This window comes from Labrus mixtus, chromosome 15, assembly GCF_963584025.1.
Source record: "Labrus mixtus chromosome 15, fLabMix1.1, whole genome shotgun sequence".
NCBI lineage: Eukaryota > Metazoa > Chordata > Actinopteri > Labriformes > Labridae > Labrus > Labrus mixtus.
This window is the reverse complement of record NC_083626.1, coordinates 8,159,871-8,172,691: the sequence shown is the minus strand read 5'-3', so window position 1 is coordinate 8,172,691 and position 12,821 is coordinate 8,159,871. Positions and strand designations below refer to the sequence as shown.

The following is a 12,821-nucleotide window of genomic DNA, read 5'->3' as shown; positions in this document are numbered from 1 at the left end:
TTTTCAAGGGCTTTACTAAAATTAATTTTTAATGGCTTTTCTGCTACCATTTTTTCTTCAGGCCTCTTAAAGTCCGTCAAATACAAAACTTTTCTGGAAAAATTGACTCATGAAATGTTACAGGAGGCCTGAAAAACTTCACTTCACTTTAACCCTGGGCGCTATTTAAAGGTCCCATATTATGCTTTTTCTGGTTTTATATGCTCTTTAGTGTGTTTTCCATGTGTCCTGTGCATGTTTAGGCACATCTACTTGCAAAAATGCAAAGTCCGCGGAAACGCAGCTTCTCCTACCTCCTCCTGTTAGCTGTAGCATTAGCCGCATGTAACGCTCGGTTCTAGCCCCCCTCGACAAAAATGTGTCAGTCCGACGTCATTGTCAGTGTGAGATCACTGATCTAAGCCCATTGGCTCGTTGTGGCAAGCCCTGCAGCTCATGTTGCACGCCCATTAACTTCTGTAGCACGCCCACGATATGCCGTAGCCTGCGGTAGCACAGTAGTGCTAAGGTGCTAATGTTTATGCTCCCCTCGGACGGAGCCAGTGGCTGCATTCCCAACATGGTAAAAGAGGCGGGACATTTCCGAGAACCGTGCTGAGCAACTGACCAATAACGACAGAGCGGATCGGCAGACCAATCAGAGACTTGGCCCACGTGGGGCTCTGCAGTGTGGGCTCAGCAGAGTGTAGCTGACAGACTCAGAGCGTAGAGGGAGCAAGGAGGAGCAGTACATGAAAACAGACACTTTTTTTGGACTTTAGCTATTGTGAACGTACAAAACGTAGGTACATAGATTAAATATACGAACCCCAAAAAGGGCATAATATGGGCTCTTTAAGCTCAGCTGGTAGAGAAGGATCCCGTTCTACAGGGGCTACAGAGTCCTGGTCACACTGGTCCCTCGACTTCTGATCCTGATGGAATTTAGCCTATGTCATCCCACTCTCTCTCCCCACATTTCCTATCACACTATATAATTACACTTATTTTAAGACACAGTCACCTGACATGTCCAGATGAAAACCTAATTTCAAGATTTAAAAAAAAAAATGAGGCCTGAAGAAACATATCTGCAGGGGCAAGCACATCTGGTTCGTTGAGGGTCTTGAAATGAGATATACCAACACATTTAGATTGTACTTCTCATTTCCAGAAACTTAACAAGTACAATTTGCTAACCCATTGGCATACTTTGATTTATTACCATGCAGGCCTGATTTTTCAGTTCTTTGATTCAAGTCTAAATTGAACAAATAACACTTTCTTAGATTTTTTCTTAGTTTTTGCAGCATATATGAATTGTAAAACTTCTCTATCTAAGTAAATATGCAAAACTGTTTCCAGAGTTTGCAAGTAGGCATTGCTCTATTTGTTGTAGGATAACATTGACTGTACACAAGAAGGTGCGGCCAATGTGAGGACACATTTGGTTTTGGGAACTGCAGTTATGAATCCTTCAGTTTTTTTATTTTTGTCAGCCATCTTCTTTTTTTTTTTGGAGCCATAATTGGAACCAAATTTGGAAAGAGTTGGACTAAAGCCTGTAAATGCTATGCCATCAAAGTTTGTCGATGGCTAACTCTTTAGCGGGCTAACTCCTTTAAGAGTTAACAGTGAAAGAATGAGGTTGATGCAGGCTGACAGAACACACGACAAACATGTGAAGCATCTTGCAAGAGATTGAGTTCGATAATCTCTGAGTGGGAACGACTGTAGGATCCAAGCAGCGGGGCCAGTGAACTTCTTGTCCACCTCGCTGGCTCTGAGATGCCCTGCAGTCTAACTAGTCTCACTCCCTCGTCTCACTGTCTGGAGGCAGTGAAGTGCCAGCGTTGTGTCAATCAAACGGTTGGCACAGTTACCTCAGTAGCGCTGCTCCAATCAGTCCTGTCACTCAGGCTATCTTCCAAGATAGAAAGGAAAGGGGAAAGTAATTGGATTCGCTGCGAGCAGGGAAATGATGAAATGACATGAAACCACCACCCCCCTTCAACAACCACACACACACACACACACACACTACATTCACACACCTATACACTACTCTGAGTAAATCCCCCCTTTCCCCCCCTCTCTCTCTGTCTGTCTGGCTAACCTCTTTTTGTTTCTGAAATCTGGAAATACTTCAGGCTGTTGAGAGCTTCTTTTCATCTCACCTGATGTGGCGAGAACGCCTTGTTCTCCCAGGTAGACAAAAGAGAAGACCAAATGAGAGGAATGAAAGGATTTCCAGGTTTTTACAGAGATCTAAAGGGGGATTTTTTTTTTAAGGTTGTTTCTGGCAAACGGCACAGACAGCAGACCCATAGTACGATTTCACGCTGCTCAAAGCTACCAGTACCCCCACCTGCAGCCTCGTCTCTCAACAGACAGGAAATGTTTTCCCTTTCTGACTTTGAAATACGGAGCAGAGAGCAATGTCTACATAAAACAAAAGATATGTATTTTTTTTCATTTTTTATACAAAGTTCAACTTTGTCAGTAACAAGACATTCTGGGTTTCCTGCAGTCGCTTCTGTTATCTTTTTATAGCTTAGCTTTAGCTAAACATAGATAACCGTATCATCATTGAAACAACGTCTAAGTATTCGTTTTTCAGTCCGCTTGTTTATTTATTTGTTTGTAATAGTATTTAACGCTAACTCTCAGGTTCAACTATAAATGTCTTATTATTACGCGGCTGTGTTAAATGCTTGATTGTGATTGGCCAATTACACATAGCAAGGGTCTGCTCAACAGCAGATCGGTCTGCGTTCGGCTGAAATCATTATTGTGTAAACAGGGTCTGAGCGGATGTTTCTCAAATTTGATATGACAAAGATAACTCATTTCATAACTCACTGTTTAATATTTCATGCCAACCTAAGGAATCCTAAATCATTGGCCGCTCTGGACATATGGCTCATGAAGGTTGCTCAATCATGGTGATATTGGGATTACATTTGTTAAATATGATACTCACTGGTTTCCCAACATCTGCATCCCATGCATTTATTGAACTTTATTGAACACTAATACTGTGGGATGGCTGTGGCTCAGTTGGTATATCTATATTAAAAAGGAAATAATCTTCAGAAAAGGTAAAGGGGTAATAATGGCTTTGAAGTGTCTAAAAATGTAAATTCTGATTGGCGTTTTTTGTTTTGGATTTTGAAAATTAAAAAAAAAATCAGAGAATTGACAAGTACTTTGAGTTTTCTGTTGTATCTTTTCATCACAAGAAGTACACTGATTTACACAAGCTGGGGTTGTTGTCTCTCAACCGAAAGGTCGAGGGTTCGATCCCCAGCTCCTGCAGTAACATGTCCGATGTGTCCTTGGGCATGCTCCTGCTGCCTAATCAGTGGCATGAATGTGTATGAATGGGATTAGTTACTTCTGATGGTCTCACTGCATTGCAACCTCTGCAACCAGTGTGTAAAAGCGCTTTGAGTATTCAGAAGATCAGAAAAGCGCCATTCAAACTCAAGTCCATTTACCATTTAACATTAGAATGCACAAAACGAGCGCAACACAGCACGATGTTCTTTTCATGATCGTGGGAAGCCGAAATCATGAATGAAGTTGACATTTGATGAATTGCCCAGATCTAGTTCCACCTGTGTGATTTAACTTGAAGGTTTCGGTTGTTTATTAGCTTTAAAGAGCCGTCACATGGACTTAATCAGGTCTTGACTCAGCTTCAATAGTAGCTAAACAGTTAAGAAGGAAGTTTTAAGTACTACAGCTCCCGCTCTCCACTTTGCCACATAAAACTATTTAAAGTCAACGAACGAATTAACTAGTGGAAGGTCAATTAATGCAACGATGTTATTCCTAACGCGCCCATTCAAAACCTTCACAGAGAGGAAAGCCATTAACTCCACAGAGGGCTAATGGAGATGTTAGCTGGTATTTTGCACCTACATGCTGTGTGCTTAGTCAGCCAAATTATTGTGATTAGTCATAGTCTGACGTAAAGCTGCACAGATTTACCCCGTCTTACGTCACCGCTCTCTCCCTGTCTGTCTAACACACACACACACACACACACACACACACACACACACACACACACACACACACACACACACACACACACACACACACACACACACACACACACACACACACACACACACACACACACACACACACACACACACACACACACACACACACACACACACACACACACACACACACAAAGACGGCGTCACCGATCAAATGGACTGCCTAGGTTTAAGATTTACACTAGTGATTATGTATTCATAGATCAATCAATATTGGGAGTCTAGCAGGCGAGACGAGTCCGCGTAGGCAGACACACATTCAACAACTGTGGCATTGTAGGAATTCTGATGAGCGTGCGTGTGTGCAGACATTGATACACCGCAGCTTTACATTTCATTAGGCCAGAGGAGCACAGTTTAACTCCCAATGAATAGCAATAAAACCACACAGCCTGAAACCGTCTCCCTCTGCCTCTGCAGCCTCGCTCTCTTTTTCACCTTCTTCCTAATCTCTGCTACATTCCCTCGTCCTCCCTCAAATGTACAAAGCCCAGTTCAGTAATTGAACAGTTTTACTCCATTTATTTAACAGAACTTGAAGCCTCTGGAGATTTGGGTTTAAAAAACGTGAAAATGGATCCATGATATCAAAGTCTCATCAAGTACTGTGTGGACATGGAAGACCGCGTTTTGAATGACACGTCCCTGACTTGGCATAAACCGACGGTGCATGTGGCAATCAGCATAATGAAATGTATGCAAAATTATGTGTCCGAGTGGCACAAGTCAGAATCAGAGGAGGAAACTGAAGCATTGCCATCTGGCGATATTCATTTTTGATGAGTTACAAAATGCTGTGCAACCATACAGTATAAGAGTTAGCAGTTAGCATACACTTGCAACATCATCTGAGGTGCAGCTAATAGGTCCTAAAGATTTGAATGCAATGGTTAGTGTCGGCTTGTAGTAGAGAAACACCGATATTGGGAAAATCTGGGCCATTGCTGATATCATTTTTTTCAAATAACAACTTAGCTGATTGCCGATTCTGATGTTTGTTTTATGACTACTTTTGGTGCAAAACTCCCAAGATGCACCATTTTCCCTCACTTTTGACAAGTCAGACAGGTGACTTAATTTTCCCAATAAAATAAGCTCTTCTCTGATTCAGTAGTTAAGTGTCAGCATTAAACTGATTTGGCACATCATAATCATCGGCTGCTGACTGCTGTTCATGCTACATTATTTGCTGATGTGCCGATATCTTTCAACAGGGCCAATATTAGACAATACTTATGTTGATACGATGCATCCCTAGCCTTGTGGCTTAGCTATTTTCTAAACTATAGTGCAGAATATTTGAATTTGTAAATGGATGATCTACAGACCACACTAAACTCTTTGGAAAAAAATGTTGTGGACCCACATTTGAGAATTTGAGAATGTTAAAAGAAAAAGGTGTTAATATCAGAATAGCTGCAGTGAGACTTTTTTTTTTTTATAAATGGTTTGAAAAGAATTGCAAATATCTGAGTTTAGCCACGCCTAATTCTAAACCAAGCTCAAGAAAGTTTACTGAAACTTTAATTACAAACATTTCAAAATGGGTTGAAGCCAATTTCTTAATTTATTCCTGATGCCTTGTTTTATATAAATAAGACCCTACATTTTGAAGGCTTTTGTGACTTTGGGTTTCCTTTGCCTTTAAAGCTAAAAACTAATCACTCCCACTGTTGGAGGAAAAAGATTTACCAGGCGCCGACAAATATAAAAGCCTCATAAAATGGCTATAGGTGTAATCACTGCTGATGTATTGTAATTACTGCTCTGTCTCGCCGTTCCCCTGCTCATACAGACGACTGCATGTTACTGCAGCATCTGCATTGATCTGTGTGAGGACACTGGCCCGCCTCCACCTCCTGTGCTCACCTTCCTCACCGAGCACAGGAAGACACGCCGGCTGAGGGGAAATGGGATTCCGATCGGCGGGATATCATCCAGGATCTGCTGACCCCACGCACACAAATCATCTGTCTGCGCACACACACACATACACACACACTCAGACACAGAACAGGGGTCAGGCGCAAGGACTAGTGGACCGGGTTTCAGTCGACTTAGCAAAACACCAGAGACAGGAAGCTGTGTAAGGAGGCATGTGTGTGTGTCTGAGTGTGTGTGTCTGTGCACATTATCATAGCCTATATAGAGCAGTTGACAGCAGCATTACTGCAGCAGATATTCCAGACACTGCAGAAACACGCAGCCCTAATGCCAAAACTGTCAAACTCACGTCTGAAAAATTGTAGGAGCTGAATATTTAAAAACACAATACGGAGTTCTGGCTGTAACAGGATGTGACAGAAAGGAAGACGTGAAGACATAAGACTCCCAAACAAAGACGTCATCATTTGAAACAAAAGACACAAAAATACCTACAAAATGATGGATGACTTGAAAGTATCATGCTCTGACAAACGACTTCAAAAAACCTCCTGGGAAAAAAAAAATTCTGTAAAACTTTTCAAAGTGATATCCTGCCAACTGTGAAATGTGGATGAAACTTCTTTATTTAGTTAGTTTTCGCACAACATATGTATTTATGCAATTATTTTTATCCCGAGGTAACAGCTTTTATTTTGGTCTCAGGTGTATTGTCGGCACAGTCAGACACACTCGCATGCACAACATGACGAGACTATAGAAGCAGCTGACAGCAGAATAAGTGCATTAGATATTTCCAGCGACTGTAAAGAACACGCAGGCCATAACGCTGGAACTGTCAGACTTGTGTCAGAAAGCGGAGCAGCTGAATATTTCAAATGCACTTCTGGTTGGCTTTAATAGGATGTGACAGACATTATGAGTCAAACGCAAAGACTTCCAGACTATTTGAAATAAAAGACCGAAGCACCTACAAAAAAAATGACGGATGACGACGAGCCGTGCGAAAAAACTCAGGGGAACTTGATCTAAAACTTTAGAAAGTTGAACACAGCTGACAGTGAAATGTAGACATGACTGTTTTTTTTTTCTTTTATTTCTATTACATATGTATTTATGCAATCATTTGTATCCTCAGGTAACGGTTTGATTTTAGTCTCCACTGTATTGGTGACACACTCATGGAGAAGTCCTGCTGAGGAACAAAGAGGAGACAAACCAGAGAAGCGGCTCAGTCACATCTCAGATGAAGGAGCAGCTGATTGGCACACGCACCGTGCGGCCTACTCATCATGGATTCTTGAGGACACACACACACACACACACACACACACACACACACACACACACACACACACACACACACACACACACACACACACACACACACACACACACACACACACACACACACACACACACACACACACACACACACACACACACACACACACACACACACACACACACACACACACACACACACACACACACACACACACACACACACACACACACACACACACACACACACACACACACACACACACACACACACACACTGTAAAGACACACTCGAAGGTGCTGCATGCTGTGTGGTGGCTGAACATGATAGGAAATTAGTGCTTCTCTGTGATGCCACACACGTCTACACAAACGCACACAAAGCATGAGGCGCTTTCTTATCAAACGTTCTCAGGAGACGCACACAAAAAATCGTCTTCATCCACCTCACAGCCCTCTGATACACACCCGTGCTCTTAGAAAACACTGCGACGAGACGGCAAAACGACGCCAGCGAGATGAAACCCACACAGCTCCAGTTTGTCGCACAGCATGAGCTCGATGCATCAGCCAATAAGACACAAACTGTCTGGCTCTCACGACTCGCGTCTCCAGAGTCACTTCTTTACTTTTCTCTTGCAAACATACTGTATATATGTGTCTGATGTGCTACGTTCCCAGCATTCAATGACAAAGCAATTTTCAGAAGAAGAGCACACATACATTCACTGATACACACACACACATTCACAGCTGATGCAATGAGATTTCTGATGATAAAACCATTTGTCTGCGGCGCCAAAAGCAATGACCATCGAGAATACATCATGAAATGACACAAAATTGCTGCAAAGTGAAAATGGCTTTCTGCAAAGCTTTTAACACACACACACACACACACACACACACACACACGCTCGCAAGTACACACACATACTCACAGTTTTGTAATCTAGCAGGAGCAGTTGATTCCCTACTTTTAGTCACACCATGACAAAAGCCACATAAAGCACAACAAAATAATACTACTGTCACTGTCAGGAGGAAACTAACAGTTTCTTTCCTCCACCTTAGATATTATTTGTGACTATTTGCATCATGTGGGCCTGCAAACACGGGTTTGCACCATAGCTTATGTTGCAGAAAATTAGCATTTGGCATAAAAATTAGCAAATTTGAAGAGATTGTTTAGTTCCAAACATCCAAACAACTACGCTTGATAGAGCGAGCCCACACACACACACACACACACACACACACACACACACACACACACACACACACACACACACACACACACACACACACACACACACACACACACACACACACACACACACACACACACACACACACACACACACACACACACACACACACACACACACACACACACACACACACACACACACACACACACACACACACACACACACACACACACACACACACACACAGAGAAACCCGCCAGGAGGCCTACCTTCTTCATGCGACCATCACGGGTGCCAGTGAACGCCACAGTGTGTCCCCTGTAGTCGTAGGCTGCCACGGAGGTCATGCCGTCATCCTTGTCGACGTAAAGCGGGATTCCCTCGATGGCCGTGGTGCCCCCTAGAGGCTGGTTGAAGTCCTGGCCGCAGAAGTTATCGTCTATCTGCAGAGGCTGGGGAGGATGAAGGAGGAGGAGGAGGAGGAGGAGGAGAAGAAAAAAAGAGGCATTAAATCAACCATTAACACCGTTTAAACCCCTTTTCTCGTTAAACTAACATCAATTCTTAAAGAAGGGGGGAGGCTCTCGATCTCCTCGGCACTTAGCACACTTTTTATAGAGCTGGAGCAGAGCCAAGCCTGCAGTTTTTTTTTGAGGGAAATGGTGTGAAATAAATGGGTGTCACTGGAAATATTAAGTTCAGTTTGCTTAACTCCATTTCTTTTCTTCATATTCTAAAAAAAAACTGAGACAAGAAAAGACTGATAAATCTTTAATTAAGCCCCAAAAATACACAGTGTAACTGGTCTGCAGTGAGAGCCTCTGTGATTGATGATTTCCCTCCATTACTGCCTTTGATTATTTCATAGAACATGATGTCAAAGCATGCAATTAAGCATCTCAGCAGGGTCTGAATGGATGAACAGTTGTTTGCTAATGTTTTTAATATTGATTTCTTTGTGTATGGCTTCAGCAGTGAAGTTCCTAACAAGAGACGAGCCGGTACAGTGAGTAAATCAAACGGAGCTGGAATAAACGTGGAGGAGAGAGAGAGCGAGAGAGAGAGAGAGAGCGAGAGAGAGAACAGGACAGCAGAGGAGATGACAGAGAAATGACAGGAAGTAAATTATAGGTCAGATTAGCATATCATAATCAAAGTGTCTGGTACGGGCACATTGCTACGCTGATATGTAGATATGTCATACCTGATTTATGAACGTATGTGTGTGTGTGTGTGTGTGTGTGTGTGTGTTTGTGTGTGCAATAGGCATGTCATTAAAAGCATGTGATAGCTATGAACGCGCGAGGAGGTTCCCCCCAACCCCCCCAGAGTCTGACATGTGTATCAGATTTAATCGACAGCATCTGAGTTACCGTGGCAACCATACACACACACATTCTGAGAGGCATTGGAAAACGACAGCTCCACATATCTCCTGAAGGATCACATCAGCGCACACGCATATACACAAAAATATGCAAACACTAAAGAACATTCAGAACATACAGAATGCACTTTACATGCAAATATTAAACAAATGGGAGTAATTATTCTAGAAAATCTGCCAAAAAAATGAATTAACTAAACAATTCATGTTTCCTTCCACTGCTGTTTTTGTGTCGTCTAGAGGTTGGCTCATGGAGATAAAGTGGCATGTAATCCTTCATTCCGGTGTCTTTTTATTTTAAAGAATGCAAGAGGAGATGTTGCAATAAAAAGAGCGTCAGTCGTATTCATCTGAATGAAAACCAAGGAGGACGCTGGATGGAAATGTAGCAGCTGGTGCGTCTCCTTAACAGCCTGTCCTAACAGCGCGCAAGCGAGCGTCAGCGACAAAATCAGCTTGACTCTTCTGTTTACTACGGGAGATTCCTAACTCACAGTGAGCGACCCAGAGCGAAGCAGCGCGCCATTTCTACACCAACACCTCATTTCTATTTTCCTCTCTGTGGCCTGCGTACAAGAAGAGAAGATAAGTCACTGACTTTAACTTTATTTTCAGACTGATATCTAACTATTTACAAAACTACAAATACACTCCAGCTAAGGCATTATTTTCCACCTGCTCTTTGAGTGCAGGTTTTCAGGACTCCTCTGAGTTACTATCTACCCCGTTTGGGGCTCCCTCTTCACTCAATTAGTCAAACAATCAACCAATCAATCAAGCGGTTTTTATTCGACCAGACATTTTTCCTTATAGACTGATAAAGTCAAGCCAAGGTGTGGCTTTGCAGGGTTTTGTCTGCTGTCTTTCACATTTTTCAAAGGCAGCCAGAAACATCGAAAAGTTTACAATGAATGAGCAAAGATACAAAGGGACACAAAGCGAAAGAGAGAGAGAGAGACAGCGAGAGAGAGAGAGAGAGAGATGCACACCACATTCTTTGGCTTTCATTTGATTGACATAAACATGTTTTCAATTTCAGAACTGTTTTGCAAGTAATATGAGAGGAAGAAAGAAAGGACAAAGATCAAGAGCAAAAAAAAAAGGGAAAGCAAGTGAAGTGAGGAGATGGAGACAAAAAAATGTAGGAAACGAGACGGGAAAATAAAAGAAAAAGATAGGCAGGAGGTAAGGAGCAGAAAGAGACATGGTCATGGCTCAGTGAAAGTATGAACCCTGGCCTCAGGTTCCTGAAACACAGATTCCCCTGTTTCCTCTGATAAAGACGGAGCAGAACCTTCATCCTTTCTTTCACTCACTCGCTCCCTCTCTCTGTCTCCATCCTCTTTTATTCCAGACGACCTTACTCCTCCTCCTCCTCCTCCTCCTAATCCTCTTCTTCCTCCTTTGTGTTGTTTCTTCTCTGTCTCCACATATTTCTCTCCTGTTCTTCTTGTTTTTTTCTCTAAATATTCAAAGGACTTGCCAGTGGGGAAAATCTGTCTGTCCCAAAGGATATTTCTCTTTTTCCTGCTTTCGCGAACCTAAATCTCTCTGAAATCATCCTCCCTTCCTTCTTTTTTTTATGTTACTATGACAACTATAACAACTTCCATGGGTGTAAAGGCCATATGATGGTTGAGACATGTAACCAAATGTGAATATTTCCACCAAGAAGTTTGAGTTTAAAGCCAAAAAAGAAGCACGAGTGAACATTTTCACATCAAAGCCGCTGATGCTCTACTTCATTAAAAACCCGGCCTGCTTCCCCCATCTGTGTCCAAACCGAACCTTTAACAAGACCAGAGACAAATGTTTATTAAAGCAGCTCTTAATAACACAATTTAGTCTGGATTTATTGATGCCTGGCGCCTCATTCTTGTAAACTAATCTGCATTCCCAGTGTCTGTCAAGCTCTCACACATACACACACAGAAGTGAGATCGCCATCTTCCCAGCGCCACTGCCGGCATGCTGAGGACGCTAATGGTTTGTTATGTTTAGCCTGACTTGCATCATTACCGTAGAGTCAACAGCTCAGATTGAGGCACAGTGGAGCGTTCAGTCGACGTGTTTTCACTGCAGACAAATGTGGCCTCACACAGTCCTGACATCTGCTAGCTGTTGTGCGCCTTGTAGACATGTAATTCCTACAGTGTGCTTACTCTATCATTCTTCTACAGCAGCTCGTTGAGCAGAAGCCGAGGATTTTTCAGCAGCCAGTATGGAAGTGAATGAAAAACCTTGTATAGAGCATCTAAACAAGAGCAGCGTGTCGTATCATGCTTCAGTATATGAATCACTGTTAACAGGTGAAGGCGGGTCAAAACCAACAACACTCACGTCCTGACGTACTACGATGTATAGAGATGTGTGAGGGTACACAAAGCTGTATTAAACCCGGCACACAAACAGGAAGCAGCGACTGTCAGGTTTTCAAATTAAAAGTTTCAATCAGAAGTCTAAGAATTTAACTCAGGAGCTGTTCCATCTCGTCTGAACGTCGTCATGGAGACGGTTTGTCAGTGACATGTTGGCTTTACTCAAGTCAACATACAAGAACTACAACTATAGTTCAGAAAAAAAACAAATGCTTATTTAGTGAGGACTTATTACATCAGACCAAAATATTAGAAATGTGTGTAGGCCTATGGGGAGCAAGCATTCTTTACAGTTTCAGCCTCTTTATTAGCGCAGATTCTTTCTGGCCCTTGCTAAAATATAAAGAAGCCGGCAGACCATCAGTCCTGACACATTTTATTCAGGACACTCTTTAAAATCAAATATATGTCATGTTATGTGTTGGATCAATCAAACCTCTGGGTTATTTCAAACAGATATGTTCTGTGTCTGCGCTCTGCCACCAGGGTTTTCATTGCACCGTTTCCAAAGTAGACCTGGACTTTTCATGTTTAAATTCAACGACTGAGTTGTCGTCACCTGCCTGGATGGTTTTACAGTGTTTGCTGTAAATCTGTCTAATAATCCTTCACTGTGTCTGGAACA

General features: G+C 42.4%; 1 protein-coding gene across 2 annotated transcripts in view; it reads right to left on the bottom strand.

The window, feature by feature from the left end:
• Positions 1-12,821, bottom strand: part of LOC132990301 (plexin-A1-like) — a 261,264-nt gene that overhangs the window by 194,974 nt on the left and 53,469 nt on the right. For both annotated transcript variants that reach the window (XM_061058473.1, XM_061058474.1), the window contains exon 3: positions 8,701-8,883. In XM_061058473.1, coding sequence (XP_060914456.1) covers positions 8,701-8,883 — 183 coding nt within the window. The remainder of the gene's footprint in view (positions 1-8,700; positions 8,884-12,821) is intronic.